The 24,518-nt window shown below is 56.8% G+C and overlaps 4 protein-coding genes across 9 annotated transcripts; all 4 read right to left on the bottom strand.

Moving 5' to 3' along the window:
- Positions 1 to 477: 477 nt before the first annotated feature.
- Positions 478 to 4,520, bottom strand: TBX6 (T-box transcription factor 6; the record flags this gene model as incomplete). The annotated part of the gene is made up of 8 exons (XM_079719282.1): positions 4,148 to 4,520; positions 3,831 to 4,065; positions 2,653 to 2,920; positions 2,425 to 2,571; positions 2,278 to 2,348; positions 1,040 to 1,113; positions 774 to 957; positions 478 to 691 (listed from the first exon to the last, which is right to left on the bottom strand). The coding sequence occupies exons 1-8, from the start codon at positions 4,263 to 4,265 to the stop codon at positions 478 to 480; spliced, it is 1,311 nt and encodes a 436-aa protein (XP_079575408.1). The 5' UTR covers positions 4,266 to 4,520.
- Positions 4,521 to 5,405: 885 nt separating this feature from the next.
- Positions 5,406 to 9,078, bottom strand: YPEL3 (yippee like 3). Of its 4 annotated transcripts, XM_079718770.1 has the most exons (6): positions 8,952 to 9,078; positions 8,099 to 8,281; positions 7,950 to 7,993; positions 7,630 to 7,738; positions 7,210 to 7,264; positions 5,406 to 5,903 (listed from the first exon to the last, which is right to left on the bottom strand). In XM_079718770.1, exons 2-5 carry the CDS (start codon positions 8,213 to 8,215, stop codon positions 7,232 to 7,234), a joined length of 303 nt encoding a protein of 100 aa, XP_079574896.1. In that variant the 5' UTR covers positions 8,216 to 8,281; positions 8,952 to 9,078; the 3' UTR covers positions 5,406 to 5,903; positions 7,210 to 7,231. The 4 variants fall into 4 exon arrangements, with proteins under 4 accessions (XP_079574896.1, XP_079574894.1, XP_079574895.1 ...); XM_079718768.1 differs by lacking the exon at positions 7,210 to 7,264; XM_079718769.1 differs by lacking the exon at positions 7,210 to 7,264 and having other exon boundaries at positions 5,406 to 5,897.
- A 1,301-nt stretch (positions 9,079 to 10,379) lies between these two features.
- GDPD3 (glycerophosphodiester phosphodiesterase domain containing 3) lies at positions 10,380 to 16,411 on the bottom strand. Of its 3 annotated transcripts, XM_079718543.1 has the most exons (10): positions 16,248 to 16,411; positions 15,520 to 15,562; positions 15,149 to 15,284; positions 15,011 to 15,056; positions 14,730 to 14,848; positions 14,561 to 14,650; positions 14,107 to 14,240; positions 12,468 to 12,527; positions 12,316 to 12,367; positions 10,380 to 10,574 (listed from the first exon to the last, which is right to left on the bottom strand). In XM_079718543.1, exons 1-10 carry the CDS (start codon positions 16,384 to 16,386, stop codon positions 10,437 to 10,439), a joined length of 957 nt encoding a protein of 318 aa, XP_079574669.1. In that variant the 5' UTR covers positions 16,387 to 16,411; the 3' UTR covers positions 10,380 to 10,436. The 3 variants fall into 3 exon arrangements, with proteins under 3 accessions (XP_079574669.1, XP_079574668.1, XP_079574670.1); XM_079718542.1 differs by having other exon boundaries at positions 14,730 to 15,056; XM_079718544.1 differs by lacking the exon at positions 15,520 to 15,562.
- A 651-nt stretch (positions 16,412 to 17,062) lies between these two features.
- On the bottom strand, positions 17,063 to 23,688 carry MAPK3 (mitogen-activated protein kinase 3; the record flags this gene model as incomplete). Its single annotated transcript, XM_079718373.1, has 9 exons — positions 17,063 to 17,655; positions 18,487 to 18,641; positions 18,738 to 18,847; positions 19,008 to 19,139; positions 19,520 to 19,634; positions 19,935 to 20,051; positions 20,250 to 20,439; positions 22,273 to 22,455; positions 23,513 to 23,688. The coding sequence occupies 8 exons, from the start codon at positions 23,686 to 23,688 to the stop codon at positions 18,519 to 18,521; spliced, it is 1,146 nt and encodes a 381-aa protein (XP_079574499.1). The 3' UTR covers positions 17,063 to 17,655; positions 18,487 to 18,518.
- Between the last annotated feature and the right edge of the window lie 830 nt (positions 23,689 to 24,518).

Below are 24,518 nucleotides of genomic sequence, written 5' to 3'. Positions count from 1 at the left end.
GAACCTGTGCTCACACAGCCCCACTCCGGGCCGAACACCATTAGCCCAATGTTTCCAGAACACTGATGTCTTCCGAGTTTTATTAACAAAAGATACTCTAGTCCTGAGAAGAGACCGGCTTGGCTTGCACTGGCGTGAAGGGGTAGAACTTGCCGGGCCCAAGGGTGAGGCTGGGAGGTGGGAGTGCTGGTCCCAGGTCCCATTTGGCCAGGCAGAGCCTCCCTCCATTCACACTGAGGTGAGAGCTGGGAAGGGGAAGCTGGCCCCAGCTGGACTCCCAGCGGCTTAGCCAGAGCTTTGAAGCCAGAGGGGGGTGGGAGTGAAATCAAAGTGTGAAGTGGGGTGGGGGAGGCCTGAGGCAGCCATTTGGCGTGGGGGATGGGGCCAGTGGAAGTGAGGGGGCAACAGGCCTGGGGGAGGGGAACTGGAGGTTTGTGATGGAAGACGGGGAGGGAGGCAGAGGGGCTTAGCAAAGGCTCAGTACATTGGTTTGGAGCCCACATCCAGGTAAGCCCCAGGCCCAGGGTAGGGCAGAGGGAAGGGGCCCCCTTGGAGGAAGTGCGAGGCAAAGGACGCTGGGGGTGCCGCTGCTGGGTATCCTGAGCCTGCTGGCCCAGGCTGCAGCTCCAGGAAGGCAGCTGAGTAGGGGGCTGGGCGCCCAGAGTCTGGAGCCTCAGGGAAGCTGGGGTTCCTGAAGTGCAGAGAGGTATCAGAACAGGAGAGAGGGATCCCCAGCCTGCAAGAGCCCAGCCCTGTGCCCTTGTCCCACTCACCTGGTCGGAAGGTGACCAGGGGCCCCATGGAAAGCTGCAGGGTGAAGAAGGTAGGCCTCAGCACTGGGGCCACCACAGGGAGGAGCTGGGGCCGGGGCAGCTTCCCCGGGCGCTGGGGCCTGCTCTGGATCCGACTCACGAACGTCCCCACCCAGTGTGGAATCACAGGGACCACCTGGTGCATCTGGGGAGACAGAAGGGACAGTGTGGGCCAAGGAGGATCAGCATCTCAGGCCTGGCCCCATCACCACTGGGACTACACTCACCTCCACTCCCATAGGTCGCTGTGGCTACTGGCTCTGGGCCCCGCAGTTTCCTCTTCACACGGGCGTCTCGCTCCCTGGGGAATAGTGATGATGGTGATGATGATGATGATGACGACGATGATGATAATGGTGATGGTGATGATGGTAATAAGAGCACTTACCAGGTGCCAGGCATTTCACCCAGGGACCCTATCAGGTAGGTGCCATTATTATACCCATTTTACAGAAGAAGAAATGGAAGGCCAGAGAATTAAATGACTCAGAAATAGCAGAGCTGGGATTTATTCCCCACTTACAACTTTCTAATGGTTTCCTATTGCATTTAGAATCCATGGAAACTCCTTCCCAAGCAACAAGGCCAGGGCATGCTCTGATCCCAGCTCATGCCACCTTGTTCACTCTGCCCATCTCCACTAGCTGCCTTTCAGCCACAACTCTGGAATCCCCGTCTGTCCCCTCTTCACCTGCTTTACTCCTTGTCTCAGTTCAAGCACAACTTCCTCCAAGGAGGCCTCCTGACTTCCCACAGCACCACACGCCCTCCCTGATAACCTCTGTCAAGAGTGATGCTGTTACATTTGTTAGGGTGATCCTTGAATTAATATCTATCTCTTCTGCCTGACTCTAAGTGTCTTGAGGGCAAGGGCCAGCTCTGAAGGGGTTAGTTAGAAGCCAGTGTCCTAACGAATGAAACCTTTACAGCCCACCATAACCTGGCTACCCATCACCTCTCTCACTCCACACCCGCCATACGGCAGGCATGCTCCCACCTCAGGGCCCTGGCATGTTCCCAGATATCCACCTGGCTCCCTCCCATACTTCCTCCAAGTCTTTTCTCAAATGTCCTCTGAGTGAGGCATTTCCAGGCCTCTTATCTAATAAATACCTCTCTCCAGTCCTTCTGATCCTCCTTGCTTGCTTGCTTTTCTCTTTAGACCTTATCCCTAACATATTATATAATATTTATTTCTCTTGTCTACTTGTCTACTCTGCCCACTAGAGTATCATCAGTTCCATGAGGGCAGGGGCTTTGGTTTGTTCACTGTTGCATCCTCACTGCCTAGAACTGTGCCTGGCACATAAGCAGGTGCTAAATAAGTATTTGTCAAATCAGTGAGTGAATACATGTTTTTACTTACATTGTGTTCCTGGCATCCAGCACAGTGCCTGGCACACAGTGGACGATTAATAAACATTTGATGAATGAACGAGTGAATGAATGAATGAATGATGCCCACCTCTTACAGTTTCTGCCATTCTCCCGGAAGCCCTTGGCAAAGGGGTTAGCTGCGATCTTCAGTTGTGTGATCTGGGGGTGCACATCCAGAGTCAAAACTCCCACAGCCTGGGCAGGGCACGCCACCCCCTCAAGCAGGGTCACTCACCCGTGGGTTCTGGTAGGCTGTCACGGAGATGAACATGGTCTCGGGGAAGCGGAAGGAGGCAACGCCCCCCCAGTGTTGGCTGCAAAGCTGGGCGGCCCGCACCAGGTGTATGCGGGGCTGATACTTATGCATGGAGTGCAAGATCAGCTGGGAGGGAAGAAACAGGAGTGACCTCCTACCCTGGTCCCACCCCCAACCCTTATCCGGGGGTCCCAGCCTGGGCCTCACGTGGCCATGGGGGTCCAGCGTGCTGTTGGTGAGCTTGACACGATGGAAAGACACAGGCTGCCGCATCCAGTGGGCACCGGTGGCAGGGGAGTCAGGATGAATGTAAACGCGGTCAGGCAGGCGGGGCTCTGCCTTGCCGCTGGGCTCCCAGCGCCGGCCCTGCCAGCGGTAGCGAGCCCCGTCCACCGGAACCACATCCAGAAGAAACAGGTAGCGGGCCTCGGGATCCAGGCCAGTGACTGATACTCGGCAAGCAGGGAACATGCGCCTGGACAGGGGAAGGGACGGGAGAGACCTGGAGCTACCCAGTGGCCAGCGGTGGGCACAGCACCCGCAAGGGGGCATGGCCACTGGCTCACGCAGTTGTCACAGAAATCGAGGGATGCAGAATCAGAACCCAGAGGGCAGGATCTTAGAGCTATAAGCTTGTTTCATCCCATTTTACAGACGAGAAACAGGACCGACGGGTCAGGTGATCTGACCAGAGTCACACAGCAGGTTAGGAGCAGAGTCTGGACTCCTGACCCCTGGCCCCTCAAACTCCATTTGCAGAAGCAGGAGTGACACACTTTTCTTCTGGAAATCTTGCCAGGAGGCTTCTGCTCCCCACCCTGGTCTCCTCGCTTGATCTCCAGCACCAGAATCTACAGCTGCTGGACAAACTTGCTTCAGAGAAAATAAAAAGGGGACTCACCACGCTAGTGCCTGAGCTCCTGGCCTAGATAAAGACCGCACACTGACCATATCCCTGCCTCCAAGGTGACCCCTGATCCTGGCCAGACTTCCCTGATGCTGGTCAGTGGCTGGCCCTTGACCCCAGTCATAGTCTGAATGCTGACTCTAGGCACAGACTGACCCCTGATCTAGGCCACGTACTAACTTATAACCCAGCCCGACCTTCTGCCCCCGGCCCAGACTGACCTAGGACCCTTGCCATAGGTTAGTCCCTAAACCAGCCAGACTCCACAGACTGACCCTTGACACTTGCCACAGAATGACCCCTGCTCCAGCCACAGAAGAACCCCTGACACAGGCCACAGTCACACTCTGAACTCAGGCAGAGCTCTAGCCTCCCTAGGAATCCCCACACCTAGCCCCATCACCGGGGACTCTGCCTTTCCCAAGAGACCCCCACCAGGAACACACTGGGTCTTCGGACCCTGGCCCAGCCCCCTCACCTCCCAGCTTTGGTGATGATCATCTCTGTTCCCACGGAGTTGAACTCCTTCCACAACTCCCGGTTCTCCAGGCTCAGGCTGACTCCAGGGAGTGGATGAAGGCCCTCTGGGGCTGGAGGGGGCGGCTCAGTGCCCAGGGTTGGGGGCAGCGGGGGTAGAGGTGGGGGAGCAGCCAGAGTTCGGGGAGCAGCCTCAATCCCGGAGAGGAAGCAATCCAGTTTGGGAGTGTCCAGATCTGGAGATGGGAGGAGAATGAGCCAGCCGAGGGCCACAGCCTCCACCCCAGTTCCCATCCAGGAGCTGCTCCTACTGCTCACCGGGGTAGCGGTAGCCCTCTGCCAGGGCAGGCGGGAAGCTGGAATCTGCTCCGGGCTGGGGGGCCCCTAGGCGGTAGCCGGTCCCCAGGGAGGGGTACAACTCTCGTGGATGGTACATGGAGTAGTCCAGTCTGGCCTCAGGTCACGCTGCCTAGAGTGCCCCAGTGCTGAGAGATGCCCCCTTTATAGCTCACAGCTCAGCCCCTTCCAGACCCAGGATCACAGCCCCTCCCCTCTTTGGGGCCCTGGAGTTAGGCTGGGGTGGAGACCCCTGGGGCCTGGAAGGGGTCCGAGAGGGGGCCGGATACCTGGGTACCCTCCCCTCCTCCCCTCCCCCCCAGGCTTCATTAGCCCCGACCCCCTGCCCCCTCATTACATAATTAACTCCTCGGCCTGATTGATCCCCGGGGCTCGACAGGGACGCAGTTTGGCGCTTCCGGCCAGCTGGTCCCCGTTCCCACGGGGGGAGCCCCGGCTAGGGATAAGCTACTGAGGGGCGGGGCCTGGACCCTGGGATGGAGCCTGGAGTCCTGGGGCAGACCTTGGCGCCCCAGACTTTTCTGGCAGGTGAACCCCCCCCTTCACTTGTTGGATGAGACGGACGAAGCATGACTGGAGGGAAGGAGCAGGGCTGGAGGGACGCGACCACAGCTTATTGTTAATGCGGGGCACCGGGGACCTCAAGGAGTCCGCAGACGAGGCCTGAACTCTGGAGTCCTTCCCAGTTGCCATTCTGAAAAACGTTCAGCCTCGGCCAAGTCTGAAAAGTTTAGAGACGCCGACAGCTCGACGGTCTCTGACCGCTGACGCCCGGGTTTCCCAGAAGGTCCCGCGTTGGGGAACCCTCGGAACTACACTTCCCAGCAGGCCCAGGGCCGAGGTTTGGCGCGAAGGAGACAGGCAGGTGCCGCTGGGGCCGCTGGAAGTTGTAGTTGGGAGGAGGAGGGGCGGTGAAACCCGCGGCGCAGTTGCCTCTCAGGAGAGCTGCCCCTAGGCGGCGTCAAAACGTTTAGGCTGAGAAGATGCACATCAGCTGAGGTCAAGGCCTAGCGAGCTAGAGTGGGCGCGGGAATCTCCACCTGCAGTGAGATCTGCCCCCGGTGCTAGAGAAGGTAGCTGAGCCCCAGGAGCGAAGGCTCCCATATTTGACCGCCGTGCCTACCACCCCATGTCTCTGGGACTCAAAAGGGAACAGGTCTATAGAGGCAGGAATCTGCATTTGAGTCCCCCCCTTCCCGGATTCCACGTGAGCCTGGGGCTGTCTCCACTCCATGGTTTTATTATGTACAAACGCTACAGAACAAGGGGAGCAGACACGTGTGGGGTAAGAGGTGCCCGGTGGGAGGAAAATTTCACAGGGCAGATGGTGCACTGGGGCCAAGAGAGAAGCACACAGGCCATATCTATAGGGCAGGCGGGGCAGGAAGGGGTTAAAAATGAGATCCAAGCCAGCCAGATCGCAGGGAGGTGAGGGGGTGTCGTCCACCTTGTCCACCTTCTGATCTCCCCCCAAGGTCACAGTGCATGCAATAAAATATATGTACAGGAGCTGGATCCTTCCTCTGCAGAGGCCCTGATGGTCCAGAGCTCCGTTCGGGTGAAGGGAAGCCAGTGGCGCCCCCTGGCGGCCAGGCAGGGCTGGAGCCACATGCATCAGGAGCAGGGGTCAGTCCCAGCCATTGTCTTTGATCATGTGGTTGAGTTCAATGATGTACTTCCCCTCTTTGTACTTCTGGCTGCTCTCGAAGGCCTGTTCCTGAAAGGAGGGGAGAGGCTGTCATCCCTGGAGCTAGGGCCTTACCAAAAGGAATAGGGGCTGGGGAGTGGATATGACTGGCCTCATTTTACATATGAAGAAACTGTCAACCAGAGAAACCAAGCCACCTGCCCACAGACGTAAAGCTGGTAAATGGCAGGGCCAGGTTTCTCACTAATAGGGGATAGACAGAACTCTCTGAATCATAGGTACTTTTTAAGTACTAATGTTGGCTCCAACAGAGAGGATATGGAAGGTTCTAAAAGATCCAGGGATGGACTTCCCTAGTGGCGCAGTGGTTAAGAATCCGCCTGCCAATGCAGGGGACACGGGTTCGAGCCCTGGTCTGGGAAGGTCCTACATGCCGCGGACCAACTAAGCCCCTGTGCCACAACTACTGAGCCTGTGCTCTAGAGCCCGTGAGCTCCGCAACAAGTGAAGCCACCGCAATGAGAAGCCCACGCACTGCAACAAAGATTAGCCCCCCCTCGCCGCAACTAGAGAAAAGCCCGTGCGCAGCAACGAAGACCCAATGCAGCCAAAAATTAATTAATCAATTTAAAAAATAATAAATAAAAAAATAAAAGATCTAGGGATTACAAACTGGTAGCCTGAGGGCCAATTTTGGCCTATACATGTGTTTTGTTTGGCCAACAGAGAGTTTAATAAAAATAACTTTCAAACAGTAAAATACGGGGCAGGCCACGCTCATTCCAGTTTGCCAGACTGACCCCCTCTCCAGATCTATGTTGCCCCTTTTGCAGATCCACAGCATCTGCTTGGCCCTGCAAGCACTTGAGTTTTTGATCTCTGGATCAGGCTACTTCTTTATTTTACAGAGGTCCAGAGAGGCCAAACCACCTGTCCAGGGACACAAAGCAAATCTGTGGCAGGGCCTGGGGTGAACTCAGGTCAGGGTTCTGTCTCTGCCTGGGGCGGTGCCTCACAGAGGCACCACAGCTCCAAGAGATGCCTGAGGATTCCTGTCACTTGCAGTTTCCCAAGAGCATCTTCTTTTGCTGCATCTAATCTGATCCCCGTAACAATTTTGGGTGCCAGGTGGTGGCTTTATCCTCCACTGCCAGATAAGGAAATGATGCTCAGGGTGGTGAAATCAGACCCTGAACAACAGCAGTGGCAATGAGGGCAGTGGAAAAGGAGGCTCATGGACCCAAGCTCCATGTTGCTGTGGGGTCTTGGGCAACTTCTCTGATCCTCTGAATGGCAACAGAAGCTGAGGGGTCAAGGGTTTGGAGTTAAAAAAAAAAGACAAAACGAGGATTCTGGTCCCTATTCTGTTACTTACCAGCTGTATGACCTTGGGGAAGTTACCTAACATCTCTGGGCCTTCCTTTCTTCTTCTGTAAAGTGGAGATAATAACAGACTACCTACAGAATTGCTGTAATGAGTGAATGAGATAAAATATGCCAAGCACATAACAGTGCCTGGCACATAAGCATTCAATAAATGGTAATTCTCATTATATATCCTCATCTCTAAAATGGGAATGTTTGTGCCTGTGAGGAGAAGGAGGAGTTAAGAGAAAAATTCTAAAAGCCCTTGCAGGATGTGAGAGAAGAGAACATGGTCAGGGGATGAAAAGATAGTTTGACTTGGGTGGACTGGGCCTATACACCCTGAAAGACTACCAGATGACTGCTGTGAGGAGGAGGTGATATGAGGTCAGGTCAAAGGCTAGCCTGGGGTCAGAGGTCACTGACTCACATATTTCCAGCCCAAAGTGGTCTTGCAGTTTTCGCAGTGGATGTCAGCAACAGCATGGAGGCCTGTCAGCAGCACCCGCTCCTCGGCTGGCCCGCAGCCCACGTTCACCCTGTGGGGACACGGGGGCAGTCCCAGGGAGGGTCCCCACCATCACAAAGCCCGCCTCTAGCTTGTATCCTACTGTGTCTGTCCTTAGCATCCAAAAGAAAGGCGATCAAAGCTTCCTGCCCAAACCAGGGGACTCTGAGAGTCTCAGTATGATGCCAGGGGTCACAAGTCACAACAGAGGTCAGGGAAAGAAAGGGAGATTGAATACTCACACAGAGTTGAAGAGGTAGGCACGCCCCTGACTACCCTGGAAGGACTAAAGGGTGGGAGGGAAAAAGGAGGGGATGTCAGGGCTCTTGGTGGGGAGCTGCCAGGCAGCCCCTCTAGCCTCCCAGTCCAGCCCCAGCTGTGACCTGGTTACCTTGGAGATGAGGTCGTCGTGGTTGGCCAGGTGAGCACGGCAGTGGGCACAGCTATACCTCCGGTGACAATCATCCAAGTAGGCCTGAAACGTCTTGGGCTTTGAAATCCGCACCATGGCGGGGGCCGGGGGCAGTGGCCCCACGCGGGGAGCGGCCCACGGGGAGCAGAGGGAGCCCAGTGCCTGCAGCGGAGGGAGTGGGCTGTCAGGACCCGGGCCACACACATGCAGGCATGCTCTGGACCACGGGGACTCTCTCTGTCACACTTGGCTGCTGTCTTCTCTCCCTAGAGCCAGCAGCCTCTCCAGGGGCCAGAGCTATCTGAGTTTTGACTCACTGAGGAGTCCTCAAGTTGCATCAATGGGGAAACTGAGGCTAGGAGGAGCCCAAGATGAGTCACCCACCTGCTTTCAGCCTCACCCCCGCTGACCTGGCAACTGAAGCTGGAGGAAGGGGCTCTAGAGTGGATGAGCTGTCAGTTCTCCGTTTAGGGGGAACATGGAGGGGCTTAGGAATTGTATGGTCCTTAGGACCTCAGCTGAACTGCCGGAGGTGGGGACGACTTCACTTGAGGCACAGGGAGTTCACCTGGGGAGAGGATGCCTCACCCTCCTGGAGAAGGCAGGAGGCCTCAGTGAAGGTGGAGGGTCACCTAGGAGGGGACGGGCTCTTACCTGGGGGCGCTGAGGCCTTGTCTATGCCGAGGGGATCTTACCTGCATCGCGGAGCCTTACCTGAGACCCTAGGGCTCACCTGGGGCGCGGGGACGAGGGGCGGGCGCCGGGGGGGAAGGGGGCAGTGCTCGCCGCGGGGGCGCGGGGCGACGCGCAACCCTGACTTTGCGGGCCTCACCTCGCCTGGGCGCGCGGGGGTCCAGTCCGCCGGGGTGGCCTGGCCTGCGAGTGGGGGGCGCTCCTGGTGGGCGCCGTCCCCCCCACCCCGGCCCGGGTTCGCAGCCTCCGCGACTTGTTTACACCGAGACCAGCTGCTGCCGCCGCTGCGGCGGGAGGGGGAGGGGGAGAGCCTCTGGTCCCGGCGGCCGCTGTGGCCAATCGGCGTGCAGTATGCAAATGAGGGGGCGCGTCACACAGCGGCCAGCGCAGGCCTGGGCTGCCCTTCCCCCCTGCTCCTGGCTCAGGCCGGCCCGGAAATGCGGTTGCGGCCCGAAACCCAGCCGGCCGGCCCCACGGCCGGGGCCTGGTAGACCCCTTTTCCTCCCGCGGTCCTCGAAGGGACGAGGATCTGAGGTACCTGACCTGACGTAGGGTTAGGGAGGAGATGGTGTCTGGACGCACGCCCCGGGAAATAATAGTCAAAATTATCTGCGTTTACCCACCGCCCGTGCCCTACTCCCTTAATCCCCGCAGCAATCCTAGGAGGCAGCTTCTGCTATTGTTCCCATTTTACCGGGAAACTGAGGTCCACAGAGGTCTAGCAGCTCTCCAAAGCTTATTCAGCTGATAAGAGGTGAAGCTGAGATTCTCACTTTGGCCCGATTCCATGGTTCTTGCCACAGCATCAGGGCCAGGTTTTTGGATGGGAAGAGCTAAAGGTATCCATCTGTGTTAGAACCCTGGGAGCCAGAGCCTCAGAACAAGCCGATTCCTACTGTTGTGCATCACCTCCTCCCGGCACTCTCCTCTGATGTCCTGCCCATCCAGGCTGGGTTAGGTTTCTTTCCCTCTCACCTCTGAACTGGGTTGAAAATGACAATGTCCATTTAAACATGTGCCTGCCATGCTAGGCTTGTCTTGTTCCCTGCACTGGCCCCAGTACCCAGCCTGGCCTACAGTTAATAACTTCTTTGCGAAATATGTGATTCATTAAATGAATAAGGTAGTAGGGCTAATGAGGGTTGAGGAATTCGAGAAGCTTCTGGAGTGGGACACCTGGTAATGGAAGGTTGGAATGGCTGAGGTAGCAGATGGGCCAGCCATGCCCATCCTCTGAAGCCAGGTGATGTGGCTCACAGGGGCAAAGCAAGTCTCTTGCTGTGTGCTTGGGGCTCTTAATGTCCTCAGGAGAATGGAACCATTGTCTGTGCCTCTGAAGGGGCAGGGGGCCTTGCAAGGGACATTCCTGAGGAGAGTGGAGGCCAGGTTGGCACAGGGTGTGGCATTACTCTGGGTCTGGAATGTGGTAGAACCAGTGGGTCAGGGTGGTTAGGGCCTCAGACTCTGGCCCTCAGCTGGCCTCTTCTGCCACAAGCTGCCATCTTTGTAGTCTTCTAGGATATAACCCCTCACACCTTCCCCCACTCCCCAAGCACAAAGACGTGACTGAAAAAAATACATTTATTGGGGAAGAGAAATAGAGGAGAGGGTGAGCACCTCTGGGTTAGGAGGCCAGGGCAGGTGGTCCATGGTTGTCCAGGTAGCGCCTCAGGGCTGTCGGGTAATCAGTTATGATGCCAGTGGCCCCCAGGCGGAAGGCCACTTCAAAATCTGACTCTTCATTAAGGCACCAAAATACCACCTAGTGGGGAGGGAGGGGCTTGTAGTTTTCCAGCAACTTTACCTAGCGCTTCCCCTTGTATCCAGATGCTGGGAGCTCTCCTCCTCTGTGGAGACCTCCCAGCAGTGCTATGCTGGAGCTGACTGTCACATTTTCAGGAATTTTGCAAACTGGTTATTAAATACAGCCATTATTAAGTATTACATTATATAAACATACAATTCAATAAATTATATTAAAAACAAAGGTAATAAATACTCAAAACTCATCACTTCCTAATTATTTTACCACATTTTACTGTTACCCATGTTCTGGAGGTTGTCTACATCTATCGAATGTATAAGATGGAAATAATATATAATGGTGTGCTACCACACCACACATCTCTTCCCAACTCTGTTCTGTGAATTCATGTTGGTAGCCTGAAATTGGCCAAGGTGGGAGTATATATACAGCAGGGAAATTACCTAATGTTCAAATCAAGGGGTTTCTTTCCCCCTGGGACAGCCGGTAGTGGAAGGTTTACCAGCCTGCCTCCCAGCCTGCCTCCCAGCCTGCCTCCCAGCCTGCCCATATCCTGCTGCTCTACATCTTCCCTGCCTTCTGAGTCCTCTCCTGTGGGCACTGAAGTAGGTGGAGCTGGTATTTGTACCTTGGGCTAAGTCACTGGATGGACCTCTCAGTTTCTTAATTTCACAAATGAGAGTGATGGTCTAACCTCCCGGTGTTATGGTGAAGACCGTGGAGCAGGAGGCCTGACCTGAAAGAGCTATGTCATCCCCATGCCTTGCTCACCCCAACATCCAATCAGTGGCCGAGTCCGGCCTGTCTGTGACTTAACCCTTCCATCCATCCCCGCTGCTGCCACCTAAGCCTCAGTCCTGTCGGTGGCAGCATCAGGCGCCTAGTGAGACTCTGCTTCCACACTGGCCCCCACAATCCCTTCTCCACGTGGTGGCCAGAGTGACCCTCACTCGACAAGGCTTAATTGAATCAGGTCTCTCCCCTGCTTAAGGCCCTCTCCTTTGGGCTGAAGCCCAGGTTCCTTACTGAGGTTCACAGGCTGCCTGCCACAGCCTCTCCTGCCTTCTCCAGCTCCCCTGGTGCCACTTCCTCCAGACTGCAGCCTGGTGGGACCCCTCTCAGTTCCTCTGCTGGCCTCTTGCTTCTCATGACCTCCCCACATGCTGAGCCTCCTGCTGAGATGCTCTCCCTTTCCCCTCCCTGCCAGCCGGCTCCTCACTGCTTCTAGGTCTTCTCTGACCCCACAGACCACAGCACTCTTCTTCCTTTCTGTCCACTGGCTGCCCCTGCGATGCCTGCTTTTCCTCCTCCTCTGCCCCTGATGGTAAGCTCCCTGCTCCTTCCCCAGGACCACAGTGCCTGGAACTGTGTTCTCAACACAGTCAGTTCCCAACAAAGGTTTGCTAATTAAATGACCTGGTCAGAGCTGATGCTGGGCAGGTTGGAGGAGGGGGGTGGCCTGGGCTGGTTTTCCCCTCTCTGGTCTCTTCCCAGCCCCACTCATCAGGGATCAGGACAGTTCAATACATCATCATTATCGTAACGGCTAGCCTTTATCAAGCCCTTACTAAGTATCGGCTACATATCCAGAAGAGTTAAATATATCATTATCCCCATTTTACAGATGAAGAAACTGAGACACAGAAGGTGATCTGCCCAAGTGACCCAGCCAGTTAATAAAAGAGCTGTGACTGGAATGCCGTGCTGGGCCCACACTGTGAACGACCCACTTGCTCACCTGCACCCCTCGCTGCTCCAGGTGTTGGATCAGACTTTTCCTCATGATGAGCCTGGTGGGGGGCGGGGTGGCAAAGGCTGTGATGAGAGGGGACTAAGGAGAAGGGCGGGTCTCTGTGGGATCCCTCCACCCAGCCTTCTCGCCCACCTCACCATTTGGAAACCACAGCCGCCAGCTGATTCAGCCCAGAGCAGGAAAATGGGAAGTAGGTCCTGTGGAGAGGTGGTGTCGTGGTCAGCCCCTTGGGTCTCTCTCTGTCACAGGGGTGGGGTGGGGGCGGTAGTGACCTCCCCCCAACCCATATAACCCCACTCCCTCTAGAAGAACCTTTGCAGCTGCCCAGAGGAACAAGTCACCCATTGCTCAGTGACTTCCTACTCCGGTAGCCTTGACTCCATGCTTTGAGCGTGTGCCCCTCCCCTCACCGTTTACAGAAGAAGAAACTGAGTCTTGGAGAACTAAAGTGACTTGCCCGAGGTCACACAACAAATCCATGGTGGGGCCAGGGCCAGGACCCAGCTTGATTCCCAAACTGTATATGCAGCTGGAGGTCCTCCTGGTTAGGCCTGACCAACTTCCTGAGACCAGACAGCATTTTAATCGGTCGGCTACTTGTCCCTAATTGTTCCACTCCAGAGTGACTTTATTATTTTTTTTTTAATGATGAATTTGTTGTTGTTGTTGTTATTGTCGTTTTTTGTTTTGTTTTGTTTTGTTTGGCTGCGCTGTGAGGCATGCGGCATCTTAGTTCCCCGACCAGGGATTGAACCCGTGCCCCCTGCAGTGGAAGAGTGGAGTCCTAACCACTGGACCTCCAGGGAAGTCCCGGGGTGACTTTAGAGGCTTTCACGGTGTCCCAGGGCAGGCTCTGTTGTGTGACCTTGGGCAAATTACAGAACCTCTCTGAGCCACAGATTCTCCATGGGGGTCATGATTCCTGTTATCTCCTGAGGGTGCTGCAAGGTAAGGCTCAAATAAACTAAAGGATGTGAAAACACCTTGCAAACCCTGGATAAAAAGTTAGGTACACCAAGTTTGTAGTATAATGATCTCTTTGTGGCAAGGGATGATGGGGGTGGCTGGGAGCTTCCCTCAGGATGACAGAGGGGAGCAGAAAGCACTGGGGCCGCCACAGAGGAGGTCTCAGAAGGCAAAGGGAGGGTCCCGGCCTGAGAGCTGGTGAAGTATCCAAATTCCTGATACTTTGCCCAGCTGTTACTTTGTTAATCCTTGTCCCCAAGCAGGAAAATGCTTGCCTTTCTGTTTGAGAATCAGAATGATGCTGTAATTAATAAATATTTGTCTTCCCACCCAGACTGTAAGCTCATGAAGGGCCTCTCCCCACCTACATTGGTCTTATTTACTAGTGTAAGTGCACCTGAAACAGAGTAGGCATTCAATAACTCTTTGTTGGATGACTAGATGAACAAATGAACCCTTGTCCTAAAACTCCATCCAGATCAACGCACATTTGCATAGGATTTCAGGGGGTTCATGTCCCCCTCAGTATTCATGAATGCTTGGTGAGACCACTGTCTTCAAAGGACCCCGGATGGGAGATTATCCTTGAGGGTAGCCAGCGAGCTGGGGACACTGGATCTCCTGCTCCACACGGGACCCTGCACAATGGGGTCTGAAGTGGGGGGTGTTTTTTTAAAACTCTTAATTTTATATTGCAACATAATTGATTAACAATGGTGTGTTAGTTTCCGGTGTAGGGTGGAGGAGGGTGTTTTTGAGGACAGAAGCCTGGGGGAGAATGAGGAAGGGAGACGGGGACCCTGTAGGTACCTGTTGATGATGGTGGGCAGGAAAGAGATGAGGAACCTCTCAGGGATCGAGATGAAGGGCAGCAGCCCCAGGTAATAGAGCAGCAGCACCCAGAATCCTCGGCTTTTTGTGAAAGCGGTGGGCATATTGGGGTTCTGGAAGCCAAGGGGAAGTGAGAAAGGGGATCAGTCTGCTCCTGCAGAAGCAGAGAGGACGCTTGGGCTGCACAGTTTTCAACATTCAGGAAACCCCACTACCTGCAGGATCAAAGCCACATCTTGGCCCAGCGTTCCAAGCCCAGAGCCCGCTCCCTGTCCCTCTGGCATGCCTTTGCTCACACACCTTCCCCACCTCCCCCACTCTCCAAATCCCACCCCTGGAGACTCTGCTCAGGGCTCCTGCAGAACCCCCAGACCCCTCTGGCCTAAGCCCGTTTGGGAGGGGCAGCGGGCGCAGGGAGGGATAAGGGACTCACAGCGGCCTTGCACTTCTTCATGACTGAGCTCTTCCCCGAGGCCCAGATGGTGATTTCATCGCGTTCATAGTGCCTCACCAGGCCCGCTATCTGGGAGGAGGAGGAGGTGATGGGGAGTCAGGCCTCCATCCAGCCCTGGGCCCTTGCCCACGCCTGCCCGCAGCACCACCTTGCAAATGAGCTCTTCATTTTGCTCTTTGACTTCCACGCTCATGGGCGTCCGCGGGAACCTCCGGAACATGTCCTCCAGACGCACCATGTGCCTGTCTGACCCGCGTGCAAAGTGGCCTGAGGGGTTGTGGGAAGAAGGATCAGAGAAGGATTGCTGGGGTGGGGGGGTGCAAGCCCGGGGGGAGGGCGTGGGTCCCAAAGGGGAAAAGAGGGCAGGAGGTTGAGGCCATGACCCCAGTCTAGCTGGCTCAGCCCGGTGCTGACAGCCCACACGCTCACCCGGCGAGAAGTAAACCTCCAGCTCTTCCTTGTAGAGGGGCAGCTCCTATAGGGAGAGCAGGGAGCATGTCACCAGGAGTCACACGTGGAGGCACGGTGGTTCTCTGGGCACGGCTGGGGTGCTGGGGCAAGGCCCACCTCAAAGTCCAGGCTGCCCACATCCCTATTCACGCCTGACTGGCGGGACAGGTTCTTGTCGTGTGACACCACCACCACGCCATCCCGAGTCAGCTGGCAGTCAAGCTCCAGGAGGTCGGCTCTCTGGGCCATGGCGCTATGGGAGCGAAGGTCAGTGAGTGGCCAAGGGATGGGGGATGCGCCAGACAGCAGGGCGGTGGGGATGTTTAGGGGAACATGGGGCAGTTCTGGCCGGATGTGCAGGCTGTGCACTGCATGACTCCAGGGGGCTCCAGTCACCCAGAGCAGGAAGTGAACAGCACCCCTTAGCGTCATGCCTCGTACAGCTGGCACAATCTTACCCGGCAGCTTGGCCAGGCAGGTGGACTCACTTTTCCATGGCCTCCATGGTGTTCTCCAGGCGCTCTCCAGATCCTGTGTGGGGCATCTAGGGTGGGTTCCTGCGGCCTGGCCCCCGCCCCCTGCCTCATCAGCCCCAGGCAGGCCAGGTTGAGCAGCCTCTTCTTCCCTGTTCCACATCCTGCCCTGCCACCCGGCTCTCCGCCCACCTCGAACTCTGCCCTCCTTTATTTTTTTATTTATTTATTTTTTTGCTGTACTCAGGCCTCTCACTGTTGTGGCCTCTCCCGTTGCGGAGCACAGGCTCCGGACGCGCAGGCTCAGCGGCCATGGCTCACGGGCCTAGCCACTCCACGGCATGTGGGATCCTCCCGGACCGGGGCACGAACCCGTGTCCCCTGCATCGGCAGGCGGACTCTCAACCACTGCGCCACCAGGGAAGCCCCTCTGCCCTCCTTTAATAACCGCCCTTTGCCGATGCAGGGGACACGGATTCGTGCCCCGGTCCGGGAAGATCCCACATGCCGCGGAGCGGCTGGGCCCGTGAGCCATGGCCGCTGAGCCTGCGCGTCCGGAGCCTGTGCTCCGCAACGGGAGAGGCCACAACAGTGAGAGGCCCACGTACCGCAAAAGCAAACAATCAAGAAAAAACATCCTGCCCTTTGGACCTACCCCTCTCTGCTGTCCACGCTGGCACCTGCCTTGCTAACCTCACTCCATCCTCAGGAGCCCCCACCCCGTCTACCCCAGCCCAGCTCACCTCCCCGGTGGGCCCCCAGGCGGGGACAGAAGGCTGAAACCCATGGCGTATGCAGCAGGCGAGGTCGGCGCAGGAAGAAGATGGAGAGCATGACATAGCTGCTCAGGGCGGGCAGGGCGTAGTACAGCAGAGGGCTCATGGCCGCGCTGCTTCTTCAGGCTCTGGCTGCCGCAAGCTGAGCCATTCCCGATGGACTGTGCTGCCTCGCTGACTGCCGGGCTGATGTAGGCTGGCTCCACCACCGGCTGCCACCACACCCCTTGGGACCTGCTGAGCCTGCTTCTGGCCCGAGGCCAGACTGCAGGGTTCAGCTGGGGTTGGAGTAGAGGCAGGAGTAGAGGCCAGGCAGCTCTGGCCCGCGTACCCCCAGGCCCTTCACACACCCCAGAATCCCTCTCTCCGTGGCCGCACTGGGGAATCAAGTCCCCCCCCGCCCCCCACCAGCTCTGCTACAACACTCCCCCTTCCCACTGGTATGTGCGCCCAGGGTATATAACATGCCACCCCTTGCCATTTCCAGAGAAGCCGGGGGTGTACAGTGTGTCCCCGAGTCACTCCAGAATCACCCCCAGCCAGTTAAGACAGGAAGCCATTAGAGCGGGGACGGAACAGTGACTAAGGGGGAGATTGACCCCACTCCGTCTAGGAGTCTGGAACCCCTTACCCTCCCAGCCTCAACCCTGGCCAGCGGGGGAGCCAAAGGCCACCGCTCCAGGTAAAGCCACAGGTGGGAAGCAGCGGGGCTGGAGACTCAGTCCTCAAAGCAGCAAGGGTTACGGTCAGGGCATCGGCGAACACAGACAGAGCCAGGGCCATCCATAGACACACCTCTATATTTATATATTAGATACAGGCACGGGGTGGGCAGGGGCACTGGGCTCTCCATGTGCCCCCGCCTCCACTTCTGTTCACCCACACACAGAAGCAGCGGGGACGTTAGATGTGGCAGCTTTGTGGGGGAGGGTTTAGGTCTCCTCCTCAGGGACACTAGTCCTTGAGCCTTAGGAATGTTCCTTCAGGGAAAATGGGGTGGGGTCTTAATGAGCTGGGTGGGGCAGGGCTGGCCCTGAGTCCCCACTCAGTGCCCTCCGTGTCCCTCCCCCACTGCCCCTCAGTAGGTCCCGGGGCAGCCAGAGCCCTTGAATTCCAGAACTACCAGAGACTGGGAGAGCCGGGCAGACGGTGGCAGAGCAGCAGAGGGGAATTTGCTTTGGGGCCACCTGAGCCCCTCAGGTCCTCAGGTGAGGGGGGAGGGCGCGTTGGCCTGCCTGAAGCAGGATGCCTGAGCAAAGCAAAGGGAGGTGGCCAGGCCCGCCCTCTGCCTCGACCTGGGCTGTCGGGGTCTGGGCTGGGCACAGAGTCCATTTTCTAACAGTCCGGCAGGGGAGGGGCAGGCAGGAGGCAGGGCCTAAACAAAAAGGCAGGCAGGAAAGGAACCATTAGCACCCCTGAGCGGACCTGCCAGAGCCCCGACCTCCACTTCCCTCATTTCGTCCTCACAGCTGAGTGTGATGCGGCTGGGTTTCCTTATCTGTGAATGCGGGACGACATTAGTACCCATTTCAAGGTACTGCTATAAGGACTAAGTGAGTTAATACATGCAAATCTCTTACAACAATGCTTGGTGCTCGGGAGGTGTTTGCTCTCATTATCAGGACTGTGTCCAGGAAACTGAGCTGCAGAAAGGTGAGGTGTCTTGCACAATATCACACAGCCCTTATTGAGTATCAGAGCCGGGCTTTGAACCCAGGTGTGTCTGCCTTGCTGCTATTAGGCCACAGCTGGCCAGAGACAGAGAGGAAACTAGAGGAGGGACGGAGAGCAGTGTGGGTGGCGGTAGCCCCAGCCGGGTCCCCCAAAGGTATGGGAACTGCTGACCTGGACGCCAGGTGTGAAAAAGCCTGGCATGTGGGTCAGGCCGGGTGCTGCCGGCTCCTCCCAAAGCAATCACTGCCCCACCTGCCTCTCTGCCCATCCTGGGGGAGCCAAAGCCTGGCTCCGCTCCTCAGATGGGTGAAGGGGGCCCTCAGTGACCTGGGGCTGGAGTGTGCAGGGTGTGGACAGGTGGGAGACATGTGGGGCTGGGCGACCACAGGTCTGTGGCCGAGGCAGGCTCTGGCCCTTCTGTTGCCACCGTACACGTGGCGCATGGACGTGAGCAAGCTTGTGACTGCGTGGAGGCATGCTGGGCACCCTGGTCTCAGGGTGAATCTGTGCATGGGCGGTGGGGAGCACTCACCAGGCCCCAGGGAGCAGAGGCATCTGACCAGGTTAGGGGGCCTCCAGCACCCCAGGCTGGAAACGGGCTGTCTCCTGGAAGATGAGCTCCTTCAGCCGCTCCTTGGGTAGATCATCCAGCTCCATGTCGAAGGTGAAAGGTTCCTCGGCCACTGGCTGGGGTGGCAAAGAAGTGGGGAGGCTCAGGACAGGGACTGAGGGATGCCCACCCATCCACCTACCTGCCAGCCCTGCTGCTGGTGGCTGGCCCACCTCATCTGTTGGGTCGTAGTACTGCTCCAGGTAGGGGTGAGCCAGTGCTTCTTCCACTGTGATCCGTTTGTTGGGGTTAAAGGTCAACATCCGGTCCAGCAGGTCAAGAGCTAGGGAAGCGCAGGTGTCAGGGGTCAAAGGGAGGATCAGAGGAGCTCCCAGAAGCATTGTTTTTCTTCTCTGTGTCCAGAGGCCCAGGTAGCTACTGGGCTCATGTACCTTCTTCTACACCCGGTTTTTATCACACACCAGCCCCCAAGTCTCTCTCACCTTTGGGGTCTGACTTGGGAAAAAGCTTGGCCCAGGCCACCTTGGTCTTGGAGGGTAGAGACTGTAGGTAGTTTCGGGCCTTCATGTTGATGATACAATTCAGGTCCTCCTGGGAGGGGGAGCCCAGGATACCTGTAGGTAAAGCAGGTGACTTGGTGAGCAATCTCTCCCTTCTGGGAACAGAAGGCGCCAGGAACAAGAGCCTCCACCAACCTGCTCCAGGCCACCAGCCAGTACTATGGTGGTGAAGAGCAAGGGGTCTGGATTCGGGCAGCCCTAGGTTCAAATCCCGGCCCTAGCACTTCCTAAGCATGGGGTGTATGTAGCCTTACTGTTCCCATCTATCAAATGGGGACAGTATCTATACCTCAGTGAACTACTGTGAAATGCTGTAGGGGCCCCACACATGGTCGTCCCCCTGACCTGACTCCCCCAGACTCACTGACCCTAAAGAACTCTCACCTCCAATAAGTGAAATCTCCCTCCCACTCGGCTGGCCAGTCCCCCCTCACCCAGAATGTGGTTGAGCTGGTCCAGGTAGTGCTTGCCCGGGAAGATGGGCCGGTTGGAGAGCATCTCAGCCAGGATGCAGCCCACAGACCAGATGTCGATGGACTTGGTGTAGCCCTGGGGAGGAGGAGAAAGTGGTGGGCTCCTGGGCCAGCCTCAACCTGTTGTTGAGCCAACCCTGATGTTTGGGCCTACCCACAACCCCCGACCTAGGTTCAACACCAGCCAGGGAGGCAGAGGGCAGAGGCCCAGAGGAGCTAATCCACAGTTCCTTTCCAGAGCCCAAGGACCAGAATAATGTGACAAGACCTGCGGGTAGACTTCCTGCATCATGGGGGATCAGTGCCTGGCTTAGAGGCGCCTCCAGGGCTTTGTGGGACACAGCCCCTTCCCTTCAGGGGTGGGTGGCCCCCCTACCTTGGAGTTAAGCATGATCTCTGGGGCCCGGTACCAGCGTGTGGCCACGTATTCCGTCAGAAAGCCAGTGTGGTCATGCTCAGGATCGGCGATCCGGGCAAGACCAAAATCACAGATCTAGAATGCAAGCCAGGCTACTGAGCTCGGTGCTCAAGGCCTCCTGGGCCCAAGTAATCATATCACCGCGTCTCTGCCCATGCTGTTCCCTTTGCTTGCGATGGGAACTCTCCTACCTATGGTGGGGGGGGGTGGTACTGGGCACCTGCAAGCCTGAGACCCCAGGGGTAGGAGGAGACCGGCCCTCAACCCTCTGACCTTAAGGTCGCAGGTGGTGTTGATGAGCAGGTTGGAGGGCTTTAAATCCCGGTGGAGCACGTTGGCGGAATGGATATACTTGAGGCCCCGCAGGATTTGGTAGAGGAAGTAGCAGATGTGGTCGTTGCTCAGCTGCTGGCTTTTAAGCAACTTGTACAGGTCTGTCTCCATCAGGTCTTGCACAATGTAGCTGAGGTTGGTGCCAGAGACCCCCCAGATGGGGGCAGCGAGAGGCACTTGGTTAAGAAGAAGAGCCTTTGGTGAACAGGTTCCATATCCCTCCAGCTGATGCCCCTGGGACTCAACAGATTTGCCAACTCATATCATGAGCTGGGCAAGGCCCATACTTAGCAGTAGGGCTCAAGGCCTCTGCCGGATCTCAGCCAGTGACCCTGACCAAAGCACTTCAGTTCTGTGGCCTCAGTTTCCCTACTGGGAGAATAGGGCTAATAAACTGTGGGAAGCAGGAGAATGTCCCATTTAAGAGCAGTAACTCTGGAGTTCACCTGCCAGTGTCTGAATCCCCACTGCCCTGCTCATTGGCTTTATGGCCTCAACCTGTCTGCACCTCTATTTCCTCATCTGTAAAGTAAGGGAAAAAAACTGTTCTTTAGAAAGTGGTTGTGAAGATTAGCTGAGAGATGACCCATATAGAGCAGCCAGCCCAGGGCCTGGCATGTTGTAAGTGCTCGGCAAACATGAACTAGTACTGCTGTTATAAAAGCGTGAGCCGCATGGCTCTTGAGAAGGTTAAATGAGATAATGTATGAACACCATCTGGCATGCAATAAATGTTTGCTTAAAAATAAATGCCTGCGTTATGGGTATGGTTTGTGCAAGACGATGAGGAGAAACTCCCCACTGCACGCTCCTACTCAGGGTGCTTGGCCATACATCCAAAGACAGAGGAGTAAATGTCCTTTTATATTCTAAGATAAAAAGACTACACATAAATAAACAAATAAATGTCATGTGGTTTGTTTCTGGAAGACTAAATTAGGGCTGTCTTTCAGAATCAGCCTCCAAAGGGCCTTCTGAGAACACCTGGACCAACCCTGCTGTTTTAAAGATGAGGGGGCCCAACACGATGCAGTGACCTGGTTAAGGTCACACGGCAAGCTGGGGGTGAGTGTGGAGATTTCCTGCCCACGGTTTGTGGTGGAAGCTGCAGACAGTGCAATACTAATCCTCACTCTTGGGTGGAGGACTGGGACTGGCTGGGGTGGGTGGGGCAGGGGAGAGGTGATGGGTGTTATAAGCTGCTCACTGAGCAGCCAGGCAGGAAGTGGACAACAAACTAGGAAAGCAATATGGGGGGAGGGTAACAAAGGCAAGGCTGTCCCTCCCGGGGCAAGGTGCAAGTCCACAGGGGATTGGGGTGGGGCTCTGAGCAGGAAGTCCCAGAGAGAGGACAGGTTCTCATTTGGGGGAAAGGAGGAGGTAGCAACAGAAGCACTTGATTTTATTGAGGCTTTCTGAGTCTCAGTTGCCTCATCTTTGAAATGGAGCTGATGAGACCCATCTCATAGGGCAGTTGGGAGTTAGAATAAGAAATGTCAAAGCACTCGGCTTGCACTGCACCAGACTCATAGTAGCCCCTCCAAAAAGGGCAGTTTTCTTCCTTCCTGCCTTCCTTCCAGTCTGAGGACCCAGAGGAGAAAGAATCACCGTCTGTTAAACAAAAAAAACTGACTGTGGGCAGAGGCTGGATCTCATCACAGAACTGCAGATGTCAGAAGACAAAGCTCCCATAGAGACCATCTTGCCCAGCCCCCTACTGAGGCAGAACTCAGAGAACAGACTTGCCCAGGGCCATACTGCCTGGCTGCAGCAGGCCAGGATTCATCTGAGGCCTCCCCGTCGTCCTCTTACACTCTGTGGCCTCTTTACTGCTGGAAAGTTTCTTTTACTGGGTTTGTTTTGGAGGGTGGTAGGGAAGAAGGAAACAGAAAGCAAGCCAACATTCTCCCAGCCCAGCTCTGAGGCTGTGCCTGGCCAGCCATCTGGCCAAGGTGAAGGATACACATCCCTCATGGCTTCCAGGGTGGGTGCCCGCAGAATGTCTCGGATGCCGATGACGTTCTCATGGCGGAAGCGCAGCAAGATCTGGATCTCTCGCAACGTACGCTGGCAGTAGGTCTGATGCTCAAAGGGGCTGATTTTCTTGATGGCCACTCGAGTCTTGCGCACGTGGTCGTAAGCTGAGCTGAGAGGGCCAGAGATGTTGTTGGCGTGGCCTTACGAAAGGGGGAGTCCAGGCCTGGTGGCCCCACCCAGGTCTTGGCAGGGAGGGGAGGGAGCAGGAGAGGCTCTGGCCAGTCATAAACAATGCTGGTTCCTTCCTGCTGTGAAGGCCTGGGATCTCCAGGGAGAAAGCTGGGGACCAGCCAGGCAGCCCTTCAGTGACTTCACAAACAGAGGAAGAGACTGACCGATCACTGACTTCCCCTCTCCTCAACCCTTTCCATTCTAGTTGCCCTGACCCCTCATCCTCCCCTTCCCAGGATGGGCTCCCTCAACCCAAGGCAGGTCCCGGGGGTGGGAGGTGTGGAGGACGTACAGTGAGGCAAATACAGTGAGAAGGAGGGAATCATAGGAGGGACTGGAGAGAAGGGATAGGCAGAGCAGGGGTGGGTGTCAGGGGGAGGTTCCTGGGCAGCAGAGTTATTCCCAGATGAACAAAGGCCCAGAGCACCCAGTGGGGCTGGGAGAACTCACAGACCCCTCGGAAAAGTTGCAGGAAGGCATTCCTGGACCCCTCATTGCTCACTGGGTCCCTGGCCCCAGGCCCAAAGCCCCACCCCACCCGGCCTAGCCCTGAGCTCTGCTCTTTTCTCCCAAACTCCTTGGCAAGCCTCACTGAGGGGGGATTCCAAGGCATCCTCTCCCCAGTGAAGGGTCCTTCACTCCTTCACTAAGGATATTACCTCCCCCAGAAGACTTATTCTCTTCTCCTCACCCGTGTCTATAGGGTCCTCAAGGTCCCCACAGCTCCCCCACATATACTCAGATGCCCCTCTCTTTATTACAGAATGGTGGGTTCAAAGCTCCCAAGCCCCCTCTCCTTAGATTTTACGCAGCGCCCCCTCCCCCAGAAAGCACTCAAAGGCCCTATCCCTGGGACGCTTCCCAGCCTCCTGAAGCCTCAGCTTCTTCAGGATGCTCAGAGTCCCCAAGGCCCAGAGAGCTCTCAGCAACCCTCCCTGCCCCCTCCCTCGGAGCCCCCTCCCCAAAGACGCCCCCTCCCCCAGAACGCCCCTCACCTGACCATGCCATACGCGCCCTCGCCGATGTACTGCAGCTGCGTGTAGCGCGGGCCCACGTCGAACGGCTGCCCCTTTACTATCTCTACTTCCCCCGGGACCCCCGGGCCGACCCCGTCAGTTCCCCGGGGCTCCCCGCCCCCGCCCCCCTGAGCCGCCGCCGCCGCCGCCGCCATCTCCACTCCTCCCCTCCCGCCCGCCCGCCCGCCTCCCCCGGCGGCCCCGCCCGAGGCCCCGCCCCTTCCCGCCCGCCCTGTCACCCGCGGAGCCTGGCGCGCCAGGCCCCGCCCCCGCCCGTCCCCGTCACGTGACCCCCACCCCGCGCCCAGCTTAAGGATCCTGGTCCTTGGCACCTGTCGGCTCCGTCTACTCCAGTCAACCTAGAAGCTCCCCAGGACCATCTTGAGACTGTCCAGACCCTCCCCCCGAATGCAGACCAGTAGGGCCGCCCGGTGACCTCACCCAGAGCCACCCAGCAAATGAGTGCTGGACCGGGGATCAAGACCGGGCCACGTGGCCCCACTGCCCCCGCCAGCCCCACTCAGCCGGAGGAGTGGCCCGGGCTTCGAGATGGAACCTTAAGGGAACCCTCACCAGCCCTCTGGAGTTTGGCCTCCCGGAGCCAGGCCCGATGCTAAGTGATCCAATGCATATTTCACAGTGGCGGTGGGAGATGGATGCCTCACAGATGTGGCGTGCTTTTCACAGATGAGGAAACTGAAACCTGAGCTGGACAAGGTGACTTGAGAGCTGGAAAACCCAGGCTTCCAGACTCCCAGCGTAATGGCTTTCAGAAGGAGGCCTATCTGAGTGGGCTAGGGACCTGGCCTCAGCAACCAGGCTGTGCCTGTATCCTGAGGACAGATACTCCCAGCCTATCCTTACATGGAGAGCAGGGGAGAGGTGAGAGAGCTGCGTTGACTGGGTTTGGTGAAAATATACTGTTAGGTTTTTCTCAAAAACAGCAAGATAGCTAACGTTTTTGTTGTAGTTGGGTTTGGCAATC

Source organism: Hyperoodon ampullatus, assembly GCF_949752795.1.
Source record: "Hyperoodon ampullatus genome assembly, chromosome: 14".
NCBI classification, from domain to species: domain Eukaryota; kingdom Metazoa; phylum Chordata; class Mammalia; order Artiodactyla; family Ziphiidae; genus Hyperoodon; species Hyperoodon ampullatus.
This window is presented reverse-complemented; position numbering and strand designations above follow the sequence as displayed.